Raw genomic sequence first — 10,852 nt, forward strand, 5'->3', positions numbered from 1 at the left:
CAACTAGCTTGAGCAAGGACTTGTAGGGTCCTGTGCCTGGGCGAGCCTGGGTCACTTATCATGAATCAGAGTTCAATTTTTATCTTATAAATTTAGAAAAAAATGATTCAGTTGGAAGGGACTTTAAACAGTCATCTAGTCCAACTGCTATCTCTACCTGAAGCTGTCCTTTTTCCTTTCAGAATCAAGTTACTGAAATTGCAGTTCTGAATCAGTCTTCATCAGTGATGATGACATGGTTGATAGCTAATAAATGAGGCACCATGTCAGGAGATATCCCAGATCTCTCCATATCTTTTGTAAACACAGCTTTGCTGTCTGAGCCCATTCCTTTCCCTCCTGCTCCAGCAGAGTGGGAATTCACTTGCTATGATCCACGATACTGTTTAGGGTAGGACAGAATTGGGCAGCACTGTGCACTACACTTTTTGCTGTCCTTTTTAACTGCCACCATATTAATGCAGCAGTGAGGGGAGGCAGCTCAGCTGAGAACTGCAGCAGGGAGCAGCCAGAGGTGCTGTGAAAGGCAGGGAGTGCTGTGGATCCTGCTGGGGAGACCCTGCTCCTGTGTCATGCTGAGCATGGGAGGAGCTGCTGCAAGATAATGTCCTGAGAAGTATTTTTGCAGCACAGACACACCGTGCCTCCAGTGTCAACAGCAGACAAAGTCAATGCTCTTCTAAGAGTTCTCTTTATTAATTTTCATTGGATATTCCCTGTTCTTGTTTCTCAGTGAAACTACAAAATGTGTTGTTCCCATATTAGTCAGAATTGGGACTGCCTATTAACTATTCAATGGCTATTACTTTTCAACTTGCCAAATGTGAAAGTAAGCAGTAGTATCATTCTCACAATTTTATGAGCAGAAAAATGAATTCATTAGCAGAATCTGATTATGGCTTCATAAAACAGAAGGGTAATGATATGAGCCTGCACCTATTACACTTGGTTAAAAATTGTATTTTCATGACTTCCAAAAACCCAGTGAGAGTGCAGCCTTGTTAAACTAAGTAGAATTCATTGTTTAGCAGAAAGTCTTATATTACTGCACTAAGGAAACACAAACCAAGCATCAACAATGTATAAGCAGTGACTTCAGTAAATGAAATTACACAATGAATAGGCCCTGTCCCGAGTTAAACCTTGATTGCTGTGAGGGTGTCACACGTCTCTAGGCTCATCCATAGTTTTATGATTAGAGAAATAATTATATAACTCTGAATTGTACTGTAAGCTTAGGTGATGTAATTAGAAGCTATAGCTTTTGTTCCTAGATGTAGAAATCTCAGTTTAGCTACTTGCACTGTGTTTATCACCCAGTGTCTACAAGCACCTGCAGTGGTACTTGTGGCACACTCTTGTCTTTGGATCCTGAGCGTACTCCACGCTTTGCACCGCTAATCTCAAGGCACAGGACAGCTTGCATTTGATTTGGCATCCATCTGTGATGTTTCTTGTTAGCTGGAGTCTGTGTTGCTAAGCAATGCAGGCTCTTCTCTATCAGGCGTAAGCTTCTGTTTCTGCAACTTCAGGGCTTTTGGAAGGAAACTGAAATTTTAAAATAAACAGACACCTTGTCATTTGGTAAATAAATTTTCAAGATCATCTATGTTTATAGTTGGAATGTGCTAAGGCAATGCCTCTGTTGCCTAATCAGTTCTCTGATGGGTAGGATTGCATTCTTGACGACTGTTTCCACATGCACTGCTTTCCTTTGTATGATGTCAGCTCTAATTAATTGTGCATCTGACTCCAAAGCTGGAGCATAGCAGAGCTTCAGAAGGGCATGGAAGACACCTCCAAAGCAAGCTGGAAGAATAGCAAAACTGCACAAGATGAGTGCAGAGCTTTTACACAGATGTGTAGAAGAGACAGGTTTTAAATGACAGGTTCAAGGCTATGAAAGACAGAAGTAGGGAGTGCAATAAGAGTCAGAATTAAACCTCGTGCCTCAAAGCTGTGGGTTTATAGCTCTGTGGTCCAAGGCTTCAGTCTTACAGCAGAGATATTTTCAAGGCTGTGGAGGGTGGCCCTGAACATCAATGAGTGGCTCATGTGAAGTAATTCCAATTCATAATCTTCCTTTTCAGTATCCATCCCACCAAACCTTCCTGGTGACAAAACTTAATGAATATGGTGAACCCATGGTAGTAAGGCTTGGCAGAATTGATGGTTGGAGTAGAATGGCAAATGTTTGACTCTTCCTAAGCCTTTGGCACAGCTCTAGAAGCAATTTGTGGTGCTGTGTAGGAAACATACACTGTGTTCAGATGGAGTCACATGGGTTGCATATATAACATGTTTCAGCTCTGTTTTCTTGCCTAATTTCCTAAAGAAAGGTGGCAGTGCTATTCCTCTGTGTCTGTAGCCTTGATGCTTTTAACCTGATGGCCAACTTCAGGCATATTTAACAGGGGAATGGATGTCAGAAAAGCAGTAATGCAATGAAAGTTTCCAGAAAGAGGGAAGAGATGCAAGTTAATGACCCTCTTTGGAGAGGAAAGCACATCATTAGAATAATGGAGCTGTGTTTTGACCCACCTGCTCCTCTGTCTGGCACATCATGGCAGGAGACAGGGCAGGGTGTGCAGCTGCCTGTTCTGAGCCACACAGGAACAAACTGAGGGGCTGGGGGAAAACTGGTGGGATCAGTGGGAGAGAGGGGAGCTGAAAGCAGTGAGTGGGAAGAAGTCAGAGAGAATAGGGGCAAAAATAAAGAATGGAAAATATGTGGAAAAGTGAGGTTGGTTAGTCCTAGAGCACATGAAACAATTTGTGTTGGGATCAAATAGGAAGGGCAGTAAGATGGATTTTTGTTTGGCTTTAGTGTTTTTCTTTTCCAGTTCTCAGTTTTATCTAAGATGTTGCTTTTGACTGTTTTCAGGTCTTGATTTTATCCGGGCTGAAGGGTTTGTGTTTTCTCACGTTGCTGATGAAGGGATTATAAATGCCTGTGCAGGTGACCTGCTACGATACAGAAAACACATTGGAGCAGACAACATTCAGATTTTTGCTGATATTAAAAAGAAGCATAGGTAAATACAAGCAAAATTTTATGTAAATATGAATGCAATCATGATCTTATATTTTTCTCCATTTTCTGATTTTTTTTAACATCAATTTTCTTCCAGGAAAGTCAATCATATAGAGAGAGGTTTATTATTTAAGCACAGACGTGCAGTGCTATGAGGGGATACATTTCAAAATAAATTTGCAGCTGTAAGTTGCAAGTTGCTTTATCTGTGAAGTTTGTAGTTGCTTAACCTTCAGATTTTCAGCATGCCAGCTATAAAAGCCTTGCATCTGGTATAGGAACTTTGTATGCACGTGTGTATGTCTATTATATTTAAAGAAGTTTTGTTTCTGAAAGTTAGGTATCTGAGATTATTTTTTAGTTATGAAGGCAGTTGCCATATAAAAGCATCCAAGTGATAATATTTTGGCATTTTAAAAAGCTCTTCTCTTTCTTCTCCTTTCTGCCAATAATACTGATTCCTCCTACTTAAATCAGTGCTGTCTATGTAAGGGTTATGTTCTATGATTATCAAACAGAAGGAACTTATGACAGATAAATCCAATTTCTTTTCTACTTATACTTTATCTTACCTGTCACATGGTACTTTCAGCTATTTAGATGTCACTCTTTGGACTTGTCTTTTTTTCTCCCCAGAAAAACTGCTCAAGTGCTATGTATTATACATGCCAAATAACCTAATTAAAATGTTTGTGTGTAGTATGTGAGCAATCATGAGAATAATCAAGTTTGGAAGATCTTAAATATGTAATAAGCAGGTAATAAATTTCAAAAGAGGAAGGAAGCAATGCAGTGTGGTGGTCAGATGAAGCTTTCCAGGTCCTTTCAGAGCAGTTTCTTTCTGATGACTTTTTTATGTATATATACAAATATGTGTATATATAAATGCAAATACATTGTATTAGACCTGTAAATGAAATTGCATCATGTCATTTTTATTCTTAGTCTTGACAGCTGATGAATTGGTATTTGGATTATACTTCCCATTTGACAAAGAGCTGGCCTTTAAGGAAGGGGAAGAAGTTTTCATTTCAGGCAGAAACAAGCTCAGAAGGAAACTCTGAAGGACTTGGTTGAGCTTTTTAATGTAGAAAAATGCAGCTGCCACTGAGAGCTGCTATTCTCCTGTTCTTTAAATGAGGAGATACTGTTCTTGTGCCATCACCACTCAGCAGTGCAACATGTTTGCCATAGCTGTTGTTTTCTATTTAAATACAGAAACAACAGTGTCGGGTGTTCAACCAGCAATGGCCAGAATTATTTCCAAGTTGGGGACCACAGAAATTAATAGCTGCTGTTGCCATAGGTTTCAGACCAAGTGTGTCACCCATACATCAAAGCCTGCTGTGCAACAGCTGGGATGCAGGTGTAATTGATGTTTGTAATTGCTGTGTAAGATGATTCCTGTGGTTATATCAGGTATTAACTATACTTTCTGTTAGTTGGACTTGTGGAGGTTGTTGATTCTGTCCTAGACAACAGGATCTGATTTATGAATGAGGGCACATCCACAACTCCCACTTGAAGTCAGAGAGCTGTGTGCTGAACACTTGTGAAATACAGGTGCTTGACATGTGAGCAGCTGTCTCAGTTGACACTTGGTGGTTCACACTTAGCACTCGCTCTCCAGAGCCAGGAGAGCCAGGGCAATAACCCATCAGTCCGGGCACTGCAGGAAAAGGTTGGTTTTTCCCTCTTGCTCGGGTGGCAGTGTCAGCGTGAAGCTGGCCACTGGTAAAGCAGCCTGGGGGGTTCTGCGGGTGGGAGGATGGGGAAGCAGGGCACAGAGTGACAGCCGTGTCCCCGCAGTGCTCACGCCCTGACGGCCGATGTCAGCGTGGCCCAGACCGCGGGCGCTGCCCAGCTGTTCCTGGCCGACGGCGTGGTGCTGACCGGCACGGCCACCGGCCACCCCGCGGACCCCCAGCAGCTGCGAGGTGAGAGCCTGCCTGCCAGGGAGGGGCAGTGAGGAGAGAAACTCCATTGTGGGCTCTGACTGGATCAGAATGAACATACTTGAGGTGTTATTTACATGGGCAGGGGTATGTTTCTATACAACAGTTTGTTCAGGGCAAAAATGACAATAATTCCAAGCTTTTATAACGCCGAATGATGCGGAGGCTGAAAGGAAATACTGTTTCATTTGTAAAAAGCTACTTTATAACCCTAGGAAACTAGCCATATTATACTAACTAGCTAGCCATAAATCTTTCCACTGAATTCGGTGTTTTTATCTTTCACAATGAAAATGGAATTCCTGCAAGAAAAGGGGCATTTTGATAAGGCACCGTTCCAAACATTAATACCAGGGAAAGTACTGCTTGGAAGATTTTCAGAAAGAATACAAGTTCTTTAGTAGACAGGAAGATATTAAAATCAAAATAATTTTTAAATAGTGTGGATTTTTTGTCAAGGGAGACTCGTTTGACCTATGAGTTCTGACCTTTAGAAAAGTGCTATGATTCTTGATATTTTTATATTGGCATAAGTTTGGGCTGTGTTCATGAAATGGTATTGCTCCCATGCTAGAATTAAAGTTCTGTCATGGGGACATTTAATTTTCATCACTAATTTTAATTTAGATCAATGACTGGAATTTGAATGTCTCACTACATAAAATAGAATGTGTATTTCTTTAGGTTTTGCTTTACCTCACACACTGTAACTTGGCATGTTTTGAAGTTCCAGTGCACTGTACTGTATTCAACTTAAGTTAGCAGATCAGCATGAAAAATATACTTTACCTGCCAGAGATAACCTGGACCTCAACAGGTTGTAGAGACTGCAGCATTTTCTTAGTCTAAGGATCCATCCCTGTTTTCACTTAATGTCTCTGCTGATATTAATGCAGATTAAGTAACTTTTAAAAAATATTTGGTATTTCTTTGGCCAAATCTTAGGTTAAATTCTGCTTTCATGTATTCACATGCAACCTCTATTGATTTCTTGCATCAGAGAGCAAAACCTGACCTGTAGGCCCAGAGGCTTTTTTGTCACAGGACCCCAACCAGACAGAACCATAGCTTCTGCTTTTCTTTCATGTGAACAAACTTGTCAGTCTCTGTCTCTTTCTCTTTCTGGGTCCAAAGAACAAAATGAATCAGAGTTGGCAGCTGTAATGAAGTACACATTAATTCTGTGTTTGGATTTGTTATGAAAGCAAGAGTGTGCAGATCATGGGTTTATTGTACTTAGATCACAGCATTTTGGATGTTAGCAGGCCCTCTCATGAGAAAGATGTCTTAAAACAGTTGAGAAGAACTTAAAAATCAATATTCCACAGTATAAAAAAAATTACAAATTAGGCATATCTGTGTCAGGAGGTTCTTAAAAGGGATCAGATCTACAGTCTACAAAGTTGGTGTTGATGTGAGATTTTGCATTTCAGGAATTTATGCAGCCCCGGCAGTGCCGTATTACGGTGATACAATTGGGCACCTTTCATCACACTGCAAAGCAGCTCTTGAAAGCAAAGCTGAGAGACAGATGAGATTTTTGTCATGTCTCTTTTTCAGCTTTGTTGTGCAGTAATATAGAAGTGGTTTTGCCTTTGTGTCTTTGTGTGGAATTGATTGATTTGTGATGGGCTGTGGGAAGTGTTTCCCTGTCAAGGCAGAGATCTGTGTTCAGTCAGGTTTTGTTTGCAGTTTGTGTCGCTGCCTTCTCTAGGCTGGCAGGCTCTGCTCCAGGGCTGCCTGGACACTCCAGGGCACCAGAGGTCGATGGAGTATGAGGTCTGAAAAATAAGGCTTCATGTTGTTAAGGAGCAAGATTTATAGCTGAACATTTTGAGTTGCAGTTCATTAATAAACCACGTTCTCATCTAAGAGTTTATAGAAGTTCCAGTTTGCTGCCTTGTGGAATGTTCTTTGGTTGGATGTGTGAACCCATCAGGTTTTTTCTTTGGCTGTAACTACTGAAATACCTGCTTTGCATTCAGTTTGTATTTTGAGTGACCAAAGCTTTGCATAATGACTGCTCAGTTATTTCTTTGAACAAAGCAAAGCATCTCAGCTGCGTAACCTGTGGAAAACAGGTACATAGTGAAATCCAACAGCTGGCTGTGACTGTCACCTCCTGAATTACTGTTCATAAAAGGGGCCTCAAGACTGACTCACTCTCTCATTTTTTGATGGCCAAAATAGAGGCTGCTGCCTGTGTGATACCCTCAGAGACAGAAAAAGTACTGATCACTCACATCTCCTGTTTAAGCCCGAAATTTAATGACAAAGTCCTTTGAATTAAAAACCTAAAATGTGTTAAGAGTGGAGCATTACCATAAACATAACGCTGTGTATGGTACAGTGATCACTGCAATGAGAAAGCTGTTAAAGAAGAGTAGTCGAGCAAGTTATTGGCACAGTGGTTCTTATTTTTATACCACTCTTTGCCATTGTTTTCAAGCTAGGAGCACTTAGCCTTTATTTCATGAAACTTGTGCATACCACAGTTCAAATGCTTTCATTGTGCTTTGCAACCAAGCACGATTGCATTGGGTTTTATTGAAGACCTGTGTGCAGCTGTGCTGCCACAAGAAAGAGCACAGTGCCCTCTAGTTACAGTCCACTGGAACAGAGAAGTCTGTGTAATCTTCAGTGTCTTGTTACTGTAACATCACAAAATTCTCTTTTTTCTCACTGTGTCAAAAAAAAAAAAAAAAGTCAGAAAAAGAATGCCAGGAAAACTGAGATATTTGAAGCAGAGCTCTATGTTTAGAGATATTTTGACAGTGACTGAACATTGCCACACAAAAGCACATCTCACTGCTGTTGCTTTATTTTCTTTTACAGGTTAGAATTTGTGCTAGCACAGCCAATACACAAATCACCTTCTACTAATCAACTTTAGGCCCTGATGTGCTTGGAAAGGACTTTAAAGTAGCATCTGTAGCATACTTAATGAGGTAACACATCTCACTGCACACTGAGCACTCCCTTTGCCATTCTTCACATTGTCATTCTGAGTAAACCTCCAGCCCAGGAGATGAGTGTGCACTCTGTGTGTCACATGTGGATCACAGCAGCGCTTGATTCCTTCCCACTTTGGAAGGCTTTGGGTTGTTCTGGAGTTTCAGATCAGTCTCAGGTTTCACTGGTTTTTTACCTTTGCCCAGCAGGGCTGAGTTGTTGTCTCAGACCCATATGAACATGCTCTGTTTAATTATTTGGCTCTTCATTTTTCCTGCTGATGGGAAATAATTATGAAACAACTCCTTGCTAATGTGCTTTATGCACTTGTAAGAATAAATATTGACTTGGAGCCTGGTTCCTCTGGGGATTCAGTCAAGTACTGTCACTAATCTATGGTCAGATGCACCTTAATCATGCACTGGTATTGATATAAAGCAGATAGGATATTCCTGAGAGCATATAGATATTATATAAATAAAATTCTTTTTGGAGCAGGATATCAGTAATAATGCTATAAGTAACTAGAAAGTAATTATTTTGTTGCTGAAAGCAGAATGACTAAGAATATCAAATATGCATAGAAATAACAAGTTTTAATCGTATATGCATGATCCATCTGATTTGTTTTACATTTTCAGGAAGGGCTATGTTGAATAGTTTTATTTTTGTGTTAAAATCTTTTTAAGAAGGAGTTATTGTTCTTAGATGGAAAAATGGTAGAGCATGTGACCTAAAAAGAGATTCAAGAGCATTTTAATTGATCCCTTTTCTTCAGTGAAGTAGGAAGGTGATAAATAATTAGTCTTCCCTGAAGCATAATTAATAAGTTAGGCTTCTGATGAAACTTCATTTAAACAGTGTTTTGAAGCAGACTTTTATTTGTTGCATGTGTGCTTTCCCTACTTAACCTCAAGCTATAACTACCTTACCATCAGTTTATCACTAATTAAGCAAATTTATATGTTTTTAAAGGTCAGAAATAATGGCTCACAACATTGCTCTGAGGGATGAAGCATCCAGTCTTATGAGTCACTCTTTGAATGGTCAGTTTGACATAAAATGATGAGAAGGATGCTTAAGTAATTCTTGAACTGGCTTTTTTTTCCTCCTCCCAAAGCTAGTACTATATTTTGAGTTTTGTTTTCGTCTGTTTCTCCTCTTGAAACCAGGTAAAAGGTCAGATGATAAACTAACACTGTATATAGGAAAAATAAGAGGCTTTTTTATTCCATTGTCATTCCTCATACTGGTAAAAGACCACTTCTCTTTCTGGCTTTTGCTTTCTGGAAAAACTAGCTGAGCTGTCAGTGGTGCCTGTATGATCCCTGCTGTCTTTCACACAAGCAAATATAGGAAGCATTCCAGACAACAGAATGTAAAAAGTAAGATTTCTTTTTTCTCTTTAGAGGTTTTTTCTAGAGAACCTCTTTCATTCTGCAGTAGAAGCAATAAATACCACAATCACAAATTTCTCGATACCTTTATTTTTCTGTTGAAAACTAGACAAATTAGAGTCTTTATGGAGAGAGTTTCAAAGACAGGAATTAACCCTGATTTTGGTTTTCTTCTCTTCAGAGGTGAAGCATGCTGTGAAGATTCCTGTGCTGGTTGGGTCTGGAGTGACTCTGGAGAATGTGAGGGATTACTTGGATGCAGATGCTCTAATAATTGGTTCATATTTCAAGAAAGAAGGATATTGGGCAAATGCTGTTGATCCTGACCGAGTCAAGAAATTCATGGAGCACATAAGTAAACTGAGGGAATGAGTTTGTCAGCAAACACTATCTGTTTGTGTGTGTTTGTAGAATTGGAGCATGGTACATCCTACAGAATTAAAGCACAAATCGTGGCCGGATGGCAAATAACACCAAATAAAAATGCACATCATCTCCATTACTAGCTGGGAAGCTTGGTGACATACTTCACAATAACCTGCTGCTCTAGGCAGCACATTTCTGTGGTACTTAAAGCTACCATCAATGGAAAGCCAACTCTGAAATATTATGTGAGATATTCTCTCCTATAAGTTAAATGCTTACGGAGTTTAAGGATTTTTAGAAAATGTTCATCACAGGTGAGCTGAGTTCTGTTTTGCCTTTAAGTACAGTAGGATGTCCTAAGTTTACAGCTAAAAGTGTTGTAAATTGGACAAGTTAATTAGCCTTTCAGTTTCCCCATCTGTAAAATTATGATAATAGCACCTACATCACACAGGGGCCGTAAGACATAATGAATGAAAGAATGTACAGAGCTTTCATCTCTCCAAATGAAGGGCTCTTTTAAAGTTCAAGATCATTATTATTTTCATTAGAATTGTGCATTTATACAATTGCTACATTTTTTGTAATACCACACAAAAATTTAAGGATAATTGGGGTATTGATTTACTTACAATACTTACTAGAGAATATATGTAAATACTTAATTACATTTTTAAGTAGATTTGGAATGTAGTCAAAATGCTTTTGTAAAAACTGGAAATTTTAATAAAGGTTTATTATTTTTCAGCAAGCACCTGCAGTGTTGTACCTCTCTAGATTAATAATAATGATGTAAAAACTTTTTTGGACTACACAAGATATAATTACAATAGAAACCTTTCCACCAAAGCCACAGGTAAACAGAGATTTTTATTTTTCATGCAAAATGTAGGGAAAAAGTATTACAGTCTCACTGTGAATGTTGTAAGAGATTCCCTTCAAATTTGATCTTTTATCTCTAAGGAATCTTAAAAGAACCCAAGGAATCCCCTGTTACGTCATGGCTGCACAAAATGTGGGCATATGTTTTCCTTCCTTGGGACTGGGAGCTCAGTTTGTTCTCTTTTTCCTTGATGTGTGCACATCAGGCTTCTGTTGATACCAATGAAAGTTAAATTGTGGGTATCAAAGCAAGTGTACAAACATGG

At 39.4% G+C, this 10,852-nt stretch overlaps 1 protein-coding gene across 5 annotated transcripts in view; it reads left to right on the forward strand.

Moving 5' to 3' along the window:
- LOC131582716 (uncharacterized protein F13E9.13, mitochondrial-like) overlaps positions 1-10,458 on the forward strand; it is a 20,385-nt gene extending 9,927 nt beyond the window's left edge. For all 5 annotated transcript variants that reach the window (XM_058846169.1, XM_058846171.1, XM_058846170.1 and 2 more), the window contains 3 exons: positions 2,885-3,035; positions 4,844-4,971; positions 9,520-10,458. In XM_058846169.1, the coding sequence (XP_058702152.1) occupies positions 2,885-3,035; positions 4,844-4,971; positions 9,520-9,710 (470 nt within the window). In that variant the 3' untranslated portion in view covers positions 9,711-10,458. The remainder of the gene's footprint in view (positions 1-2,884; positions 3,036-4,843; positions 4,972-9,519) is intronic.
- Positions 10,459-10,852: the final 394 nt, after the last annotated feature.

This window comes from Poecile atricapillus, chromosome 10, assembly GCF_030490865.1.
Source record: "Poecile atricapillus isolate bPoeAtr1 chromosome 10, bPoeAtr1.hap1, whole genome shotgun sequence".
Lineage (NCBI taxonomy): Eukaryota > Metazoa > Chordata > Aves > Passeriformes > Paridae > Poecile > Poecile atricapillus.